The 20,995-nt window shown below is 46.7% G+C and overlaps 1 protein-coding gene across 4 annotated transcripts in view; it reads right to left on the bottom strand.

Annotated features, from left to right (window-relative positions):
* Positions 1 to 20,995, bottom strand: part of EVA1C (eva-1 homolog C) — a 66,707-nt gene that overhangs the window by 37,675 nt on the left and 8,037 nt on the right. Inside the window, exon 1 of one of the 4 annotated variants that reach the window (XM_039857394.1) lies at positions 290 to 1,151. The exons of the other annotated variants lie outside the window; for them this stretch is intronic. Within the exon in view, the coding sequence (XP_039713328.1) occupies positions 290 to 305 (16 nt within the window). The 5' untranslated portion in view covers positions 306 to 1,151. Of the gene's footprint in view, positions 1 to 289; positions 1,152 to 20,995 lie in introns of those variants that run through there. 4 annotated transcript variants of the gene reach the window in all.

The following is a 20,995-nucleotide window of genomic DNA, read 5'->3' as shown; positions in this document are numbered from 1 at the left end:
AGAAAAAATCCCAGTGGGTGCCCCTTGGGCGTGTAGACACCTGTCCTGAGGAGACTTGGTTCTCCAATCTCACACTGGCTGGGCCAGGCCTTCCTGAAGTGAGGGGATGCTGCTTTATTTTAGGAAACCACTCCTGGGCTTGCCTCAGCCCTGGGGAGTAAAGCAGGCAGGGCACCCTGCATCAGGTAAGGGCCTGCTGGGAAGGGAGTGGGGAGGGTAGGTGAGGCTCTGTTATGGGTCCAATCCTGTCTCTCCCACATCCACCCAGGACCTCCGAATATGACCTTACTTGGAGATAAGGTCATTGCAGATGTAATTAGTTAAGATGAGGTCTCCTTGGAGTAGAGTGGGCCTTTAATGCAATATGACCAGCATCCTCATAAGAGAAGAGACACAGAGGGAAAAAAGCCATGTGAAGCCTGGAGTGGCGTAGCCATGAGCCAAGGACCACCAAGCCTTGCTGGCAGACATCGGAATCTGGAAGAGGCAAGGAAAGAGTCTTCCCCATGATCTTCAGAGACAGCATGGCCCTGCTGTCACCTTGATTTCTGACCTGAAGCCTCCGATACTGTGAAAGAATGAATTTTTGTTGTTTCCAGCCACCCAAGTTTGTGCTCACTTGTTACAGCAGCCCCTGCAAACTAATACAAGCTCCCAACCCCAGCTCCTTGGCTACTTCTCAAGCAGGCTGGACGGGCTGTGCTGGGCCCTGGGCTCTGAGAAGTTCGGCGTTTGGCCTGTCAGGCGTGGGCAGCCTGGACTGTTTTTCAGAAGGAAGGAAGGAAGGAAGGTTCATCCGAAACGCAAATTCCTTTCCTCCTTCTCACACCTCAGGAGGTCAATCTCAAGGCGGCTGGGAGGGGAGCCAGGGACTTTCTGCTGAGGTGTGTGGGAGATGACTTTGGCAGCCCTCGGCCTGTGAAGGGGGCAGGGAGAGGAAGGCAGTTTTAGTACAGACGGGCCGTGCTCAAGTTATTCCTGTTGAGGTTTCAAAATCTTCTCAGAACCATAATTCTCGGCAAAGGCACCCAATCCTGCTGCTTGAAGTCACACTAAAAGGGACTGAGGTGGTCTGCAGTAAGGTAGTCACAGTGCCAACCCAGACTGTCCTGAAGGTGAGGACCGAATGTGCTCACTGGTATCATTAACCCAGACCTTGGATTTCTCACGGCGACTTCCCCGACCCCGGCCCTTCTTGAAGACTGTCATAAAAGCGGCCAAGACATCAGCCACCCCCACCAAGTTCACTTAGAGAAGCAAAGTCCAGCTTGAGCAGCAAAGCTTACACCAGGCCCCAGGCATGTGAGTCAGGCCCTGCTTGCTGGAACATTGTCACTTGCTCCAGGACAGGCCAGGCAGAGACCCCCTCGGGGATCTGAGGGCTGTGGGCCAGTGTCTTCCTACAGGACATACAGGTGGGTCCTGATAAAGCCATGAGTTGTGAAAGTTCCAGCCTCCTTTGTGGGACCTCAGCACCCCATTATGGCCACATTAGGGAACTCAAGTCACCTCGCTGCTGCCCTTAGGCCAGCATGCACCCAGAGGCTCCCAGGCTGGTGACCTCATACTCGGGTCTCTTCAAACTTGTCATTAAAACTTTCTTGTCCACCACCCCACCATTCACCAGGCCCATGCTGGACTAAATGTTAAATTAATTCTGGGAGTGTGATTTTGGATTCACGTTTACAGTTTGTCTAAAAGGCCATGTGTTTGTTACTCTCGCCAGACGGACGTGATGATCAGACCCTGGGGAGGGTGAAACCACACGACCAAAGGGGTCTGTGTCACGGAGTCACGGAGAGGAGAGTTGCCTGCTGCACAGCTCAAAGGCCATTTTGAGAGGCATTTAGGATGGGAGGTGGGGACAGGGACCTATTTGGAAAAGGTTGAAAAGTGAGTAGAAGTTGAGGAAATCAAAGATGGTTCATTAGGTAGACGGAATAATGGCCCCACAAAGATGCCCAAGGGCCTCCATCCCCAGAACCTGTGAATGTTGCCTTACATTGTAAAAGGCACTTCGTAGTTGTGATAAAGTGAAGGATCCTGAGATGGGAGGATAATCCTGAACGATCTGAGAGGGCTCAACACAATGACAAGGCTCCTTCTGACAGGGAGGCAAGAAGGTCGAAGTCAGGACAAGGAGAGGTAGAAAGGGACCAGAGGTTGGTGTGATGCAGCCATGAGCCAAAGGATGTAGGCAGTTTCCAGAAACTGGAAACAGCAAGGAAATAGATTGTGCCCCGAAGCCTCTAGAAGGAACACAGCCCTGCCAACACCTTCTGACCTGCAGAACTGTAAGCAAATAAACCTGCGCTGTTTGAAACCACTAAGTGTATGATAATTTGTTACAGCAGCCATAAGAAACGAATACATTTTATACAGATGACTCTTGCCACAGCTCAGTGAAGATGAAGAGAGAAATAGGACTATATTTATGAGAACTGATGTCCAGGGAGAAATTTTTTAAGTAACTGTGATTCGGTGAAAATTGGGAGAGGCCGATGCATATATGAATGTAGTATGTATAAATACGTACGCAGATGAGCCCTCAGTCATATGCAAATGATATTTCTTACTGTGGGTTGAGGTTGAACAAATTTGAAAGTGGCTATTAGCAAGAGAGAGCTTGAAAGGATGGACTGTGGGTTCCGAGTCAAACACAAGGCAGGAAATGAGAGGCCTGAGGGAATTGAGGTCTGCTGGGATCCAGCAAGGTCCGAGTGGGTGCGACTGTCCCAACGAGCTAGAGTGGCAGGAGGTTGTACCCCAAGTGATTTCGAGGTGAAGAGATTGAAGATGATGGAAAAGTCAAAGAGGTGGCCCCGGAAGAGGGCGTAAGAAGTAGGGGGAGGAGAGGCTTGCAGGAGCTGAGAAGGAAGACAACCTCTGGATCAGGCGTCTTCCAGGATGAAGATAAGAACTGGGGTGAAGCAGGAGCCTGCTGCCCAAGCCGACCTTGAGCAAAGGGCAGACGACAGCTGACGACCGTCGACAGCTCCCAGTCGAATGCCCTGCCGGTGTGCTGTCCGGCTTCCATAATGAGCATACACGCTCTTTCCAACGTATTAGGTAGAATTGACACTTACTTAGTGTCTTGGTCCATTTGGGCTACTCTAAAAAAAAAGTACCACATATCGGATGGCTTATAAACAACAGAAATTCATTTCTCACAGTTCTGGAAGCTGCGAAGTTCAACATCAGGGTACCAGCGTGGCCAAATACTGGTTAGGTCTCCCTGGTTCTGAGCTGGCACCTCTTTGCTGTAGCTTCGCATGGCGGGAGGAGCTAGGGAACTCCGTGGTGTCCCTTCTACAAGACTAATGGGATTAGTGAATTTCATTCATCATGACTCCAACCTATGACCTAATCACCTCCCAAAGGCCCCCACCTCCTAATACCATCATCGCCTTTGGGGTTTAGGATTTCAAAATATGAATTTGGGGGCGACACCATCATTGAGATCCTAACACTTAGCTTGCCCCTTCCTTGCTTTCTTGGCTGGTTCAGATGAGATCCTTTTTAAAGGACAACTACTAATACAGCTTTTTGTTAACAGTTCTCACCGAATCCAGTGTCCCGTCATGTTGAGTCAGTGAAAAATGCTTAACTTCTTAATACTCTTGGCCAGAGTTTTCACACAAGCTTTATATTTGTGGGCAAATATTTACTACCCCGAAAGAAGGCAGAAGCGCATACTCTATTGAGAAATCAGAGCCTGGAGGGGCCTGAAAATACTCTGTTGGTCCCTGTTAACTGGGGGAGACGGGGAAATGGGAGAGCATAGACTCTACATCAGTTTTAAGGCTCAGGGCGCTTGCTATGGCTCACGTTTAATCCCACGATATTCTCTTTCCTGGTGAATCCCCGCACTGAGTCTCAGCAGACGCTCCTACAGCCACAGGTACAGCTAGAACTTTCCTCAAAGGAATATCCTGAAAGGCTTGGGTTGGGCAAACCTTAGAACAGCTTAAATAAAGGCTCTGACACTTTCTTGTTTTTCAAGGTAGATGCAGTTTTTCGGAAATGAACCCCTAAGGGTGGCAGGAACCATCCTCTGTCCTCAGAAAGATCATCCTCCCCATCCCACGGACAAGGGAAACCCACTTATACAAAAACAGCCCAGTGACCAGAGAATGACCAGGATGTAAGTGATTGATTTTCGAAGAACCATGGGGTGTGTCTCAAAGTGTTCTGTGGGAGGAACAGATGTCACGCAGGGGAGAGGAGATTCTACGACAAAATAAGTTTGGGATGTATGCGTTAAAACAAGGTAAACACAATTCTTTCTCTGCAGGACTTCTCAGAGCCGCAGATATGCCCATGTGTATTGGGACTGTCTGGGAGTGGGCACATTAGGTAGACTCTCCCACTTACCTGACCATTCCCCGCCCCTTCCCTTCCCCCACCCCCAATTTTGCATGAAGCATCTGAGGGTTAGTATGAGCACATCGTTCTTAGGGAACATGCAGTGAGTTCTGTAAAACACCGTCAGTGCTAAGAGCTGCATCTAACTTGGATGACTTCAGAAGGCACTTCAGAATCCCATACGTCTACAGAATCCTCATCATGAGGTAAGTGATGGACAAGGAAGCAAAGGGGGGAGCAGAGGATTAAAAGCCTCAAAACCAAGGCTCGAAGGGGGATTAAAGTGTGTGACTGTGACCGTCACCTCTCACAATTGGTGTCGTCATGTTTTACTATGAGGATCACATGATAAAATCGGTAGAGCCTCTTCTAACAACCACACACCGCTACACAACTCTTAGGTATGGTAAATCTCAAAGAACACGATTTATCTTGAGCTGTCACTGATAATCAAGTTACAATCCCAGTCAGCCCTCTGCCCTGAGCATTGATGGTTTATAAAAGGGTCAACTCAGAGACAAGCACACAGCCCGTAGCCGCCCTTAGGGTCCAGGAAGGTCACTGCTGAGCTTGAAAAGGGAATTTTTCCTTCCTTCCTTCCTTCCTTCCTTCCTTCCTTCCTTCCTTCCTTCCCTTCCTTCCTTCCTTCCTTCCCTCCTCCCTCCCTCCCCTCCCCTCCCCTCCCTCCCCACCTCTTTCTCTTACTCTTTTTTCCTTCTAAATAATTAAGGTTTAAAAAGTTACTGGTATTTAGACGAGGCCAAACGGGCTGAAATTCTTCCTCTCTTACTTTTCTGAGGCCAGAGCCCTCTGCAAAAGTCCCAGTGCCCTGAGAGCTGATGCTGCCTGAGTCACTCCGAGCACAGGATATAAGTACAACAAGTTTCGGGCCCCACATCCGTGTGCTAAAGTCCCCTAGTCACCAAGAGCCAATTTCACAACCTCACTTCTGGGAAGAGGACGGAATTCAATTCTATTGTGCTTGCCTCCTCACCCCTCTTTCAAAAAAAGTGGCACCCGCCGCTCAGTTAATGCTTCAGATAAGAGACCACACCCTTTTCTTCACAAATACTCAAAGGTGTTGCTACATGTTTGAAGTTCTTTTCCAGAAAAGGGTGTTGTTTTTTTTTTTCTTTTGTGTTTGTGAGTGCCTGTAGAGAATTGGCAAGAGCTGGAGGAGGGGGCAGCCCACACTCCTTAGAGCGGTGAGTCAGTGAGTCAGTGCTGCTCGGGGTTCGGGTAGAGCCCCACACGAATGAAGCGCTCACGGCTGGGCACCCCGCACCCAAGATCATTAAGATCAAAAAGTGAATTCAGGCCTTATTTGAAGCTCTTTCTCTAGTCCCAGGTTTGGCATGAAAATTTGACACTGGTGGGTAATTATAAAGAGCATAAGAGCCCTCAGCCTGTTTCTGAGACATTTCAGGGGGGATCACAATGGTAGGGACAACCAAGGGTAGCTATCACTGCTCTTAAGTGAAGAGCTCAGATCCTGGTCCCAAAACCAGAGGAGGACAGAGGTGACCTGAGAATCTAGGTGGGGCAGAGACAATACATTGTCTGCCCGAGCCCATGGGAAGAGCCTATTTCCCAGCCTCTCTTGCAATGTAGTGGGTCAGTGGAAAGTTCTGGCCAATGGAAAGAGGGCAGAAGTGATCTTTGCCACTTGCACGTCTGACCTATGAGAGCTCCCACGACCCTCCACACCCTGCTTCTCCCTGTCTGCTGTCACATGTGGAAGATACAAGAGGCAGGGAGGGATTGAGGACACAGAAGATGACAGACGCACAAGATGGAAGGACACTGGGTCCCTGAAGGACCGCATGGAGCACAGCCTTCCCCGCTTTCCAATTACGCCAGATATGGCATGAGCAAGAAATCATCCTTTATTCCATTATTCCACCAAGATTTGGGAGTTGTCGGTTTCAGCAGCTAGCCGACCCCGGCCACACCAGCATTCTGCCAACAGGCACCTACCTGTGTTAAGTAGAAAGCTGTAGGACTTTGAGACCTACCAGAAACTGTCAGCAAACCATCTCACTGGTGAGTGATAGCACTGTTGACGCCACTGCGCGTGACCTTAGGTCCTCATCGGGGGAGTCATTTCTTTAAGACATTGCTAACGAAAAGCTATCATTGAAGTGAGTTAAATTGCTAAGGAGATAAAAGGGATTAGGGGTCTCATTGATTAGCCTCCCAGCCACCGCTCCTAACAATGCTACTGACTTTTAAAAACTGCACTAGCAAAAATGGAAGGCAGAGAACAGTGGGCTCTGATGGAATGCTCAGAGGCACGAGTGTGGGGGCGGGGATGGAGCTGTGGGCAGACTGGTGTGGTGCCCCAGAGAGTGCTGGGCCTGGATGAGAAGTGCCGAGGCACAGAGGGGCGGCGGCAGCAGGCTGTGACGTAGGGCATTCAGGCTTTGGAACCCCTCCGATCAGATGCCTATGTGGGCACATTGAGTGTGACCTCTTTAGAGCTCAGTTTCCTCGTCTGTAAAATGGGAGACTCATGCCTACTTTATAGGGTCGATGTGCAGGTGACAAGGAATAGCCCAAGTAGGGCACCTTGTGTGGTGCCTGGGCATGTCAATTTCATTCCTTGAGACGAGCACAGCTGTACTAGAGGGAAAAGAGGTTGGGAGTCCAAATTCTGGAAAGGGGGCGTCCAAAAGAGGCCAAGGACAAGTAGCACCCCAAATCCACTGTTTCCCAGCTTAGCCTCGGGACAAGGACACCTGGGGAAAAGAGTGGATGGTGTTCGCTTTCATATTCTATAAATTGCTCCCCAAAAGGGGCTCATTTGGATATTATGCCATTAATTATTCATCCCCAAGTTTGAGGTTGCCATGGAAGCATTTTTTTATAGAAATGAACAAAACGCTCCCCACAGAGAACCAGCTAAGTGCTAATTTGGATAAGTTTGCCGGCTTCTGATACTCTACTTCTCAGCCCACAAACTCCTAAAACGCAGTTTCTGACCACTTTTTCTCAAGAAACTCAGCAGTTCTCTTTGACAATAAAACCGCTTGGTTTTCTTAAAGCTCAATAAAAATGCTATTTCCAAGGGCATAAAACAAAATAAAACTTACAAAAACTCCACGCTTGCCATTGTTTCAAGAGCAGGTAAAGGAACCTGAAAATGCATGTGATTAAAATACTCTCCAATTTCCAATCAGTAATGGAAAAAAATAACCCTGGAAGTTGGCTGCTACATTTGACAAGTGACAACAACCCCAGCTCCCTCTGTGACTCTTCTGCCTTGAGCAATGAACATTTTTTTCATATTTTAAGAGTGCCACACGGCACCTTATCACCACCGCTAAGCACATAGGGGAGACTGTTTCTACTCCCCTTGAACCACGAATTTTCATATTTCATGCTGGTTTCTGACAGTTACCCAATTATCTCTTATAGTCTCCCATCATCTCCTTTTCCCTTTCTGAACATTCACCCTCTCATTCACCAAGCCCCACACTTTCCCTGATAGATTCACACATATTCGTAAGTGGATTTTTCTGTGCGGATTTCTACGTGCACATTTCCGTGTGTGGTTTTCAGATCCTCGAGCCTGCCTAAGCATTTGTCTACACACGTTATAATCCATTATATGGCTTTCCAACTCACTCAAATGAAAATTCAAAATGTCCTTCTGTGATTGGGGCCCCTTCTGCCTACCTGGCCTCATCTCTTACTCTTCTCCTTCTTGGCTCCTGCCCCTGCAGGTCTTATTCATGTTTCTTAAAAAAGCCAGGCATACCCCCACCTTAGGACCTTTGCTTTGGCCATGTCTCCCTCTGGGACCCGCGAGTACAGTAAATACTTGAACTTCATGGTCCTCTCCAAGTATAATTTCCATGGCCATCTTGAAGCTGTCCTTAAAGACTCTACGAGGAAGACTTACTCCTTCATTTATAACATATATAAAAAATACATTTATGTATATACACATATACAGAGAGAGAGAGAGGGAGAAAAGGGTATGAATCAATTGATTAAAAATTACTCACACAGGCTGCGTTAGACTTGAACTACAATCTAATGATAATGCTTACTATTTTATTTTGAACACGTCTGATAGGAGCTCCTTCGTGCCTTTTTAACCAAAGTTTTCATATCTTAAAAAATGAGAAAAACACCTTCCTTATTCGGTAACCAGGTACCAAGCCCAGAAAGTTATTCCATGTACCCCATCTGAATTAGATTAGTTTAAAAGTAATTAGATCAATCCCCATTTGCCCCAAGCATCTAAATGGATCACTTTTTATTTTCTTTAGGATGCAGAGTAACCCTCAAACCTCAGAGCCACTTGGTGATTATGGCAGAATTGCAGTGCATTTGATAACTTAATGCAACTCTTACCAGCACTTAAAACTCAGATATGAAATCTACACTTGATCTTTTCTGCTTGGAATCGGCCAAACTAGCGGCTCTATCCCCACGTCCAACAAAAGGCTCTCAGAAACACTCAGGGGAGCTGACCAACCAGAAGTCCCGACACTGCCCAACCACACAGACGTGGAGGCGGACCTGCCCCTCAAACAGCCTTTCAACTCCAGACTAGTTATTTCACATCTGCCCACTTTGAGGATGAGTGGGATGATCAAGGTACACGTGATAACGTTCAAGGCAGAAATAAAGACTTCAGGGCATGCATTTTGTGCTTTATTCATTAATTGGGAAATTATACAGTGATTTCACTGCTTGTAATAAGAAACTTTTTTTTTTTTTTAATTTAGAGATGATGATGTTTAGAGAATAGCACTTTGAACCTCCAAAAGCTATTTGGAAGGTTACAATCATGGGATTTAGGGGCAGGGCAGGTTTGTTGTATCCTTTTCACCCAATATGCTTTGTTCCCTAAGCAGTTAACAAAATCAGAGCAGAGAAGTTTCTAAAACTTGAAACAAATGTAAACAGCATATCCAAAAGGCTGTGCTTGGGGAACAGGCTGGGTGATGGGCTGTATCCATTTACAGCCTCCTCATGAGTTCCATGGAGGATTCGGGACGGGTGGCTTAGAGTCCCCCTTCTTTGGTTTCGCCTGAGAATTAGGGAAAGTAACAGCATTTCTTCCTTTGTATCACAGAAAGAGGGGAGGCTGGGCAAATGTAAAAAAATACTGGCGCCCACACGGCAATTAGGTTGGCTTGGCCTCAATCTTTACAGTCATCCTTAATTGAGTCCCTGGCACGCTCGCCCCAGAGCCTGGTCTAAACCTTCTCAGGTAGGCTCGGCTTCACTAAATGGCCCCAGGGGGCCACACCTGCCTCACTCTCCATTTACTCTTCCATCTCCTTCCTCCCTTCGCCCACGGCTGTTGCCTCTGACTGCCCTCACCTTACCTTTGCTCTTCTTAACTTGTTGCCTTATTTCACATATACCACTCCGGTGACCTTTGAGTGACTACATCCCTCAGTCACGAGCCCCGTTATGCCTACTTTATTTGCCACCATCCATGAATCTTTTTTCCAGCTGTTGGCTCCTGGACATCTTCTGGATGGTTAAGTCGAGGAAAATCTGACCCTGGTATATATAGCCAAACCTCATTATTTGCAGATTCCACATTCGCAAATTTTGCCTACTCGTGAACGTTTATTTGTAATCCCCCAAATAAAGACACGTGGGGCTTTCCGGGCCATTCCCGGACATGTGTGGAGCAGAGAAAAATCTGGGTGGCCCACCGTGCCCGGTCCCCGCTGAGTCGGACTAAGGCGACACTTTCTTCTTGTTTCAGCAGTCGTACCGTGACCAAGTGTCCTTTTCACGGCCTATTTTGTGCTTTTTTTAAAAACAGTTTTGTGCTTTGCGTTGTTGATTTTGTCGTGCAAATCGGCCCCAAGCGTGGTGCTGAAGCACTAGTGTCCCCAAGCGCAAAAAGGCTGGGATGGGCCTTACACAGAAAACGCGTGTGTCAGAGGAGCTTCCTTACGCCGTGAGCGATAGAGTCGTTGGTCGTGTTCAGTGGTAATGAATCAACGACGCACATTAAATTAGGCGTCTTTAAACGGAAACACACATGAAACAGGGTTACGCGTGCCGCTAGGAACGATGGTTCAGGGTTTGGTGATTCCGTGCGGCAAAGCAGTGACTTCGCAGAACCTAACTACCTCCAGCAACGAGAGTCGGTGTATTTACACGGGAGACAGAGTGGGATTTCTGTGTCTACACGAATGCTAGCCTTTCAAATGGTCTCTCTTTATATATACTTCAAACATGCAAAAAAGTGCTTGCAGGGATTGCCTTCAGAACAAGTCTCCAGGGGGCAGAACTTTATCTTTGATTTCTAAAAATACATAATTGTTCATTCCTACTCTTTAAAATTGTTTAGCCTTTGAAAAAAGTCTTGCCATCCCTTTGCTCATCGTTATCCTCCCAACAGCTCTCCGAGATGCCGGAAAAACGTTTTTCTTTCAGCTGCCCAGAAGACCACATGGCCAACTGGACAAGTCCTTGCTCTGAATTCTGGTCCAGAGTGTCTTCCCCCAGGTTCGAGAGCTCCTCACGAACCTTGGACTCTGCATAAAAGAGGAGCTGCCCACCGCTTCTCTCTCTATACTTTGTTATAATGATATGCTTCTGGTGATCTTAAAGGCTGTGGTAGAAGAATCACGGGGTGAGGGTTGGGGGGAAGCAATAACAACAAGCATCTGACCACCCAGAAAGGTGAGGATTGCAGGTGGGAGGTGCTGCCTGAAGAAAGAGCAGGTGCAGACCAGGTGAAAACGAGCCTCAGCCAGCAGAGACAGATGTGCAAAGGCTCAGAGGGAGCTTCTAGACTTTCAGCCGGCCAGTGTATAGGCTGGAGAGGTAAGCACTGCCTTGCTACGGAGTGTAAATTTTAAGCAGAAGGCAGGTGGGATGCAGGCTGGTATGCGGGCAACTGGTGCTGGTCATTGCAGTTCAGAGAAATCCTCTCAGTGGCCTGCGCTGGATGAACTGGAGAGACCCACAAAGAAATTAGGTGGTGGCAGTCCTCCGGGGGGCAATGGTGAAGGCCTCAGCTAAGACTGTGGCAGTGGGATGGGGTGGGAAGGACCAAGATCAGAGTCAGCATCATGGGTGTAGGACCTGAGCAGCTGCACAGAGCCCCACACTCAGGAGGACCCCACGCTCGGTTCAACGTTCCGCTGCCATTATCTTAAAATTCCCAATCATTTTCTCCTTGAGCTTGGACAATGGGGCAAGTGCGTGGGCAGACGAGACACCCACCACGTGAGTCTCCACATTCCTTGCCACCCCAGTCTCATGTAGCACTTTGAGAAGCCCTGAGCGTGGAATTCTGGTTGACCCACTGCGTGACAGGCAAAGCTCAAGCGCGCATCAGGGAAGCATGCCACGTCTCCGACTGTGTAAGCAGAGACACCGACAGCACCGAGCCACCAGGCTTTCCCTTAGAACCGGAACTTGCTTTGAATGAAGAAAGAAGGCAATAGAGTTGTAAGAAACAGGAACCACCAAGGAACCCCATCATCTTTTCTTATTCATGTTAGTTCCCCCTATTAGCCAGCTGTTTGTGCTGTAAGCGATGACACAGAAGGAGAGAAACAGGTACAAGGATCCAGTTTCATTTCGGCCCCTCCTTACACGTCAGTCACCTAAGGTGGAGAGTGGCAGTAGCATGTGTAGGACATGTGCAAAACAAGAATGTTTCATTTCTGTAATTCCATGTACCAGCTCGATGCTAATATTTTCATTTAAACATTAGCATAATATGAACAGCATTATCATTTTAACATGCTATTATATTATAACATGCTAGTCATTTAAAATTTGTTTTTACTTACAACAACACTGAAGAGCACATAAAAAACACACTCCTTTGTAAAGCGAAGATAATAATAATGACACTCATCTCAGGGGATTATTGTGAAAATTAAATGAGCCATTACGTGAAATGCTCAGAAGTCTGCTGCATTAATTTTCTGCGGCTGCTGTGACAAGGTACCACAGACTGGGCGGCTCAGAACAACAGAAATGTACCGTTTCACAGTTCTGGAGCTCGGAAGGCTGAGATGAAGGTGTCAGCTGGGCCACCCTCCTGCTGAAGGCTCAGCGAAGGGACTGTCCCAGGTCTCTCTCCTGGCTTCGGGCAGTTTCTGGGCTTGTGGTAGCACAACCCTCATCTTCACGTGGTGTTTTCCGTGTGTGTGCGTGTGCGTGTGTGTGTGTGTGTGTGTGTGTGTCCGCCCAGGTCTCCTCTTTGTATAAGGGCACCAGTCATACTAGATTAGGGGCCCCCGTAACAATTGCATCTTAACTCGATTGCTTCTATAAAGACTCTACCTCCAATTAAGGTCACATTCACAGCTACCAGGGTTTGTATTCCAACATCTTTTGCAAAGGGGGATTTCCAGAAGTCAGCTCCCTATAAATGTTCACCTTTACACTTAGTATTACCTTCAGGAATTGTTGTTTCATTCAAAAGTATGAGGAAGAGACCAACGAGAGACGACTCGGGTTTGGGGAACTTAAGTTTGTTGTGGTCACAATCTCCACAACAACGTGACACTTCTCCAGCAGCCCAGGTGAAGGTAAATACATGAAGGAAGGACAGGGAACAAAGAGACTAAAATGACACATTCTGATAATGAGCCAAAGACAACCCTGAGCAGAAATGCTGACGGCAACGAGAGACAGAAAACTGCTCACGGCCCTGTCTTCTTCAGCTCAGGGGTCCGCAGGAGGCCTGTACACCGAGTGGACAGAAATAAACACCATCCCTTTCTCCGCCTCGGCCAGGACCCTGTTCCCTATACACGCAGAGAAGGGAAACCAAGTTCTGATGATTTATTAAAACATGTAATAGGTTTAACCGGTGGAGTATAAAGGTCTTCTGAGTCAGCAGCGAAGTGGATGCTTTCTGCCAAGTGAAGTTCTCGTGTTTTTGAAATGGAAAGCATCACATCTGATCTGGAGATAAGCAATAGGTAACAAACAGGCTGAGTATCATCTTAACAGGAATGATTTCTGGGGCGAATGTGGAAGTCATCAACCCCAAAGAAAAAGGCAGATGGAGCTGCGAGGTGGGCCAGAGTTTAGAAGGGGGGAGTTGCCCTGTTTTAGACAGAGAATTAAAAAGCAAAAATTGAAAGTACGCTTGCAGGCAGCAGTGTAGCCCTCAGCAAGGCCGCAGGTAAGCAGAGTCTCTCTTCCATCCCTCTCTCCCTAATCCAAAGCCTCTTCCAGACCAAATGCTCTCTCCATCCCAACACCAGAGGCAACGTCAGTGGTGCCTTCTCTGGACTGGGTCCCCTCGCCAAAGCCCCACATTCCAGAACCTTTCCTTCTTTCTCCTTTTCTGCCTTAAGAAGCGCTTATCCTGAGCTCGAGGTCCTTAAAGTTTTGCTAGATAAACTGCTAACTAAAATTACCAATTAACCTGCGCGAGAATGGCTGATGGTGGCATCTATAATCTAAGAGAGACTAGAGCCCCGCCTTCACCCGACATCCGAGCTCGCTTCGGAGTGATGGGATAAAGCGACATCCCAGTTCTCGCAGATCAGCGGATGTGATGCACCGAGAAAAATAGAACATCGTGAGTCTCACGCAAATGCCTAAGAGCACAACCGCAGACAAAGCCGAGCTAAGGGACGGTCTATAGAATAACTGCCTCGTAATCTTCAAAAATGCCAACAGCATGGGAGGTAAAGACAGGGGAACTGTTCTAGGTGGCAAGGAGGCTAAAGAGATGTGACCACTGAAAACAACACCTGAGCTGGGATTTTTCTTTGCTCCAAAGTGTGTTATTGGGACAAGTGGTGAAATCTGAATGAGGGCTGTAGATTAGAAAACAGTATTGTAGCTGGTTAATTTCTTCATTTTGATCAGTGTTCTCGGTTGTCAGAGAGTGTCCTTGTCCTTAAGGGACACACGTGGAAGTGTTTCAGAGTAAAGAACATCTTGTCCGTAACTCAGAGAGAAATACAGAAAGGCGCCAAAATGGTAATATTCGGGGAATCTGGGTAGGGGTGTAAAAAAAGTCTTTGTACTATTCTTGCAAATTTTATGTGTCTGGAAAAGTAATAATAAATACTTAATGTTTAAAAAATATGTAGATAGAGTAAAAAGGGTGCAATATTTTCCGGCAGATCTCAACCTTGGTTACATTAGAATTTCCTCAGGAGATTTTAAAATATCAATGCCCAGAGATTCAGATTCAATTAGCCTGGGGAGGAGCTCCAGACATCAGTATATTTGAAAAGCATCTCCAGGGTGATTCTAGAGTGAACCTAGAGGAATGATAAACAACCAGGTCAGCCTGTGGTATTATCAGGGGAGGGGCAAGTTCTGGGCTGGGGTCTTTCCGAGCCTCTCGCATGTCCTCGTTTTGAGAGCTGATCCTGGGGGCGGCCCAATGACTCAAACTAGGAGCGCAGTCCTGGGCCCAATCTTGGTCCTGTCACTAATAAGCCGGGAGACACCCCGGCAAATCCCTTCCCTGTGCCCAGCCTGAGGCCCCTCCGCTGGAGGATGAGGATAATCAAAAGCTGCCTCCGAGGCGAAGCGAGAATTCCATGAGGAGGGCACATAGCTCAGTGACTTGAATCCCTGTGCCCCCAACGCCCCACAGGGGCTTTGCACAGGATGACAACCTGAAATCCTTACGATGCCAGGTGGAAGAAAGAGGCTTGGGTGAGCAGGGCCAACCGATTTCTGGGGCTGCAGGCAGGTTCTGTCACAGCTTGGATGACTCCCTGCAGCCCTCCCCCTTCACAAGGACTGAATCTGGGAGGGTTCTCGGGACAGGGGCTGGAGGGGGAAGGAGAACACCAATCCAAGCAGCAGCGGGGCAAGCTGGGGAGGTTAGGCTCTTTAGGGGCAACTGGGACACCTGCCACTGGTCCCTTCCAAAAAGAGGCTTGACCTGGGATGGATGGGAAGAAAGCGCCCTCGCCAAGAAGCGAGGCCCAGACCTACCTCACCCTCGGCCCCACTCAGCCTCGTCAAACTGTGCTGCTCGGAATGGCGGCCCAGGGCCACATGTGGCTACTGAGCACTTGAGATGTGGCCAGTCTGAACTGAGATGTGCCGTTAAGAGTAACGTCCACACTAGATGTGCAAGTCTCTGTAAGCAAAAGAGAACGTAAACCATTTCAAAAATATTAACGCCGAAATGATCATACTTAGGGCACATTGGGTTGAATAAAATTTGCTGTGGAAATTCATTTCCTCTCTTTTTCTAATGTGGCTACTAGACTATTTAATACCACATATGTGGATTACATCATATTTCTATTGGACAGTTCTGTTCTAGAGTCTGTGTCCTTTCGTGACTAATTTCCCTAGTGATAACTGTATTAAAATCCAATCGAGGAAGGAATTAGTATGCAACGGCACCAGCCCCGAGCCCTGAATGCCTCGCTAAGATGATTCCTTAACGTTTTCCCATCTGGTTCTCAGGCTTCTGTGATTCCAGCAAATTCACTGTTCCCCACAGCCCACCGAAGTGCAGATATTGTCAGGTACTGTCCATTCCTCACAATTTGCTTGAATAATAATAATGGTAATTATACTAATTTATATCCTAACACTCACTCAACACTGTGATTTTAACTCAATCTGTGAGACTGAATCACAAACATTTGACATTCTTAAAGTGAAACTCTCAATTAATATGAGACTATGTGTATTATACCTAATAATTTACCTCCCCACGGCAAGAGAATATGTGGTTAACGAAGACAAATGGTGAAGAGCAGACTCTCATTAAAGATCTTAAGTCACTTTCCAGAAGGTTCTGCAAGGTTCTACGACTCCGTAGTTCGGGTTGGGTTCACATGTCACTATCTGCCTGCCTTCTAAGGATGAAAGGCCCCTTGCTTGCTTGCATGCATGTGTGCGTGCGTGTGCGTGTGTTTGCTTTAGCTACACACATTAGAGCAATTAATTAACTAAGATGTCCCCTTTGGCCAGGCCTTCTTCATAGAGACAACCTGGGGCCGTGGGGAGCCGGGGTGGGTTTATCTGGGTTCTGTCTCAAGGGACTGACTTCTTGCCCTTGGTCTGATTTTATCTTGGATCTAGCCTGGGCAATCCATGTTGTGTATGGGGGTCTCCATGTAAAATTTCCCACTATGAAAAAAAAAAACAAAACCTTAAATTTAGAGAATTTTCTGGAAAGCAGGAAGAAGGAGATAGAGGTTGTTTTGCTGAGCACCGGTGACACTGAATGCAGGACCCAAATGCTGCACTTGGGTAGAAAGTTGCTCCCATAACACGGGCTGGTGTTTGGCAATCATTGTCCCAGCCCAGAAGCTTATAACCTATTCACAGTTCAGGTGAATCCAGGGCTTAAATGTGATGCTACGGTTCTTTTTCAAGACACAGTAGATAATCTTTATTAACAAGAGAAAACAGAGACATAGAGAACAAACTATGTACTCTCTAGTCAAACACATATGCGATGAGAAAAGTCACTCTTCACTGTTTAATGTCCTGGGGGAAAAAATCCACTAGGGAAGAGTATCTTCATTAAAAGTTTTTCATGCTCCTTTTTGTAACACCTATACCCGGAGTTAAATGCGGATGCAGGAGACATATGAGAACATCGGTAATGTCTCTGTATACCTGCATTTTCAAAACTGCATTGAAAAAAAGAGACGTAAGATCTTGCAAGAAGATGCTCTGAATATATATATGTGTGTTATATTTGTACACATAGAGAGAGACCGTAGATGGACAGTCAAATATATATGTATATACATGTATTGTGTGTTTATAGCTACATAAGTTAAAACATTTACATAACATATATAAGTAAATGTATATACATATACATAAAATCAAATATGTTTTTACTTCTATTGCAGAAAGCCATATTCATTTTAAAAGCATACCATGCTTTGCTTAGGAGAATGAAGCCTTTATTAAAAGGGCGTCAAGGGAAGATGCTTCAATTTCTTAACACGACTGATCCTGAAAACTCCAGTTTTATCACACCAGAATGGCCAGGGAGGAGAAAAGGAGCAAAGCCCGTCGGACAGTGTTCTTACATCACCCACTCTGAAACTGTATCTGGAACAGAGTTCCGACAGCCCTGCTATTTTCTTCGGTGCCAAGAGCCACACAATGGACCTTTTTCTTAATTTTTTTTTTAAGACAAAACTCTTAAAATGCCCAGAGATTCAGATGTACTGAGTCACGAAACTGCACAAATACCGCACATCCATTCCTCCTGGTGCCCCCGTTCGTCCTTTCGGAAACAATACTATATTTTCATGGTGTTTGGCAGGAGGAAAAAAAAAATGTTCTACTTAGTGTTGCAACCTGTTTGAAAAAAGGGGTGGCAGAGGAGGGCAAGCTCTGACAGTGGGTGGTTGTCCTTCGGTCTGGTGGCCTCTGAGCTGGGGTAGTAGCGATGTCAGAAGAACCTGCTTGATTCTCCTGCTCAGAGTGGATGCTCCCATGGTGCCCCATGACCACAAAGGCTCCGAATGGGCCCTGATAAGTGTCCCGTTCGGCACAGCGTGGTGAACAGTGTCACGCTGCAATAACACCGCACGGACTCGTCCACGCACTCAGCACTCTTTGACACATCTTCAAACAGGTCTCTTTAGAGAGTGTCACACACAGCGCAGAGAGGTGAACACGTTTCACAGACAGAGCGGTGGGCGCGCGTGCGCGTGCGTGTGCATGCACGTGCCAGCAGCTGTCTGCAGGTGGGTGTGCTGAGGTGGGTGGGGGCGGCAGCGACAGGGTGTGGGGGGAGCAGGAACGGAAGAGGAAAGCAGGGCGAGGCTGTGGCGGGCGCCCAGGAAAAGCAGACCTCTGCACCCTCTTCACAATTTAAACTCTCTCCCTTTTTAAAATGCAAATCAAACCGCCCCCCACAGGCGTTTGCCTGGCTGAGGTGAAATAACTGGAGGTGTTGCAGATGCATCCTGGCACTGCGAGGGAGCCCCGACTTCAAGTCTGAACCCCTCTCTGGAGGGATATTTTAGTTCAACCTTAATAATGGCGAATATTTGAGTTTGAAATGAGGAGGGCGAAAGGGACAAAGATGCAGGCACGTTCTGTAGAGTAAGGAGGGTGGGGAGCCTGACTAAACACCCACTGGGTGAGATCGTGTGTTATATACTATAACAGAGGCTGGATTTCTAGTTCCTCGGCTTTAAGGACGGAAGACTTCTTTATGGCTGCAGAAGGTAAGCTGGCCTTGAAGAAAGGTGTCGTGGAGACATTCCTGAGGTTTTGACTCAACAATTTTTAAAGAAAATTTCCCACCTTCTTCAAATTTCAAACGTAGAAAATAAAACGAGGACAAGCTGGCTGGTCTAGCCCAGTGTGCTTCAACCCCGGGATGAGGACCCAGGGCTGTCCTGTGCATTGTAAGATGTTTAGCAGTATCCCTGGCTTCTATTTACTGGATGCAAGTAGCACCCCTAGTTGTGACAAATAAAATTACCTCCAGATATTGCCAAAGATCCTCGGGGGGACAAAATCTCCCTGGATGGAGAATTAATGGTTCAGACTAAACATCTGACAAGCTAAATTTTCATTGGATAAAGATAGCCTGGTCATATAAGGACCACACAGCATTTTTGGTGAAGGGCGACAACCCCAAATAACCTGCCTTGAACAGCCAGAGAGAAACACAGAAGTTTCAGACAAAGGCAGATCTCTTGACTCAAAGCGCTAGTTTATGACTTTAAAGAGGCATAAAACTATTTGAAAAGAATAAGCCTGGGAAAAAAATCCTGGGGCACCTAGCTTTAAAAAAAAAAAAAGATAAATCAGAAGAGAGGGACCTTCATACTTGAACTTGGGGTTTAAAGAGGCAAAACAGAACAAGATCTGCTCTGTAGAATTCTCCACAGCATCCTGTGGCGAATTCTACAAGCGGGTCCTGCAGCACCTTGGGGCTTCAAGACCCTTTTTCATGCTGAGGCCGTGGACGGGGCAGAGTCTTTGCGCCCAGTCTGACCTGTCCCCAAAGCATTTGGCGTTGTTAGCTTTGGAAGGTGTGTTTAGTCCTTCAGTCCTCAGAGAATAGGGGAAGGTGTTTAAAAATGACTGTCCCTTAACTTCACAGTCAAATTGACAAAAAGAGGTGTGTAAACTTGAACTTGGGTTCAGTGTACGTGTTTTTAATTAAAAGGGGATTTTTTTTTTTTAAACAAGTCTGATTCTTGGACTATAAAACTGTGTGCATTCCTTAAAGCACACCCCTCAAAAGCTGTACAAATTGGTCTTCCAGATAAGACCATGCTTCCCATTTCCACCTGTCCCCCGGCGAAGAGGAAAAGGGCTCGGTGACCCGGGTTTCTCTTGTTCCGGAGTACAGTGCGATGATTTATGATTTCTAAGCCTGAGAACTTTGGAAGCTGCTTAACATAAAAAGAGAGAAAAATCTTCTCAGAGAAAGAAAGAAAGGACTGGGTAGCATAGTGCTCGTCCCGGACTCCGAAACACTACTCTGAAAGCCGTCACGAGTATGCATCACACAGGCCCTTGCAGACAAAAAGGGTTATTTTATCCAGATTATTCCCCCACACTGTAGGGGGAAGGGGACTCATTTGTAATCATCAAAGGAATGCTGACAGACTTGAAACAGGATTACATTCTATTATACTCATCCGAATTAAAGATTTGTTTTGGAGATCATTCTTAGGTTTCTTCCTCCCTGCTCTTCCAACCCCAAATGAGATGATTTGTATTCATGGGACATGTGAGGCAGACATGAAATCAGACGGTTTGCAAACATACATTTCAGATGCAGTGGCCTGAGTTCTGAATTTTAAGGTTGCCTGGTTCTGTGTATGTGCGAAACTTGGCTTTTGGGGCAAAACGAATCCCAAGCATTGTTTCATTCCCTAACTTGTTACGCAGGATATATTCAATTTCAGGGGCCTGAGTGATATAGGTGTCCAGAAATGCAGCTATGAAATGTAAAATCTATGCCTAGGCAGAGTTGTCTGGTAGGCCTGTAGACACACTACTAAACCCTTAATTCCACATTCTGTGGTTTGGACACCATTTGGAAAATGTGACCTGCCAAATATATTAGTTGTCCCTCAAGCTCTTTTGTGATCTGTGTGGCCATGAACCCACTGAGAAGGATGTTTCCCCAGGATAGGCCTGACTCTTCGAATAGTACCCTTGCGTCATACGTAGCACAGCACCTGGTACCTGAAAGACTTGAGAGCATTTCCTGCACTTTCATAGAGAACTCCCATTGGGTAGTCATCATAGAACTGATGACCAGGAGGAGTCTCTGGTACCTCCAGCTGAAAGTCCTACGTCAGTGGAAGAGCTCAACTGTGTCAACAAGCTGTCTCTTGACTTTAGCTGCCAAAAGGAAAAGATATCTTAGAGAAATCTCTCTCAAGGCAAGGAGACAGACAGCACTCTCTAAGTAGGAAGACAGAGCAAAAAATATGGGTAAAGTACATTAGAAGTGGTACCATTTTTTTTCTTAGTATCTCAGACCCATGGTCTAGACTTAGTGTTCTTCACAAAGTACATCCTTTAGTAGTTCTTTAAGTAAGGATTTATTAGTGGTAAACATGTCTATGTCACACTCTCTCAAAGATAGTTTAGCTAAGTATATAGTTGTGCCTAGTTTGGTTTTGTTTTTAGTTTGGTATTTTTTTTTTTTTTAGAACCTGGATAATACTTCACTAGCTTC

The sequence above is a fragment of the Pteropus medius genome, unplaced genomic scaffold (assembly GCF_902729225.1).
Source record: "Pteropus medius unplaced genomic scaffold, Ma_sr-lr_union100, whole genome shotgun sequence".
NCBI lineage: Eukaryota > Metazoa > Chordata > Mammalia > Chiroptera > Pteropodidae > Pteropus > Pteropus medius.
The sequence above is the reverse complement of the archived record's forward strand: the minus strand, read 5'-3'. Positions and strand labels throughout refer to the sequence as shown.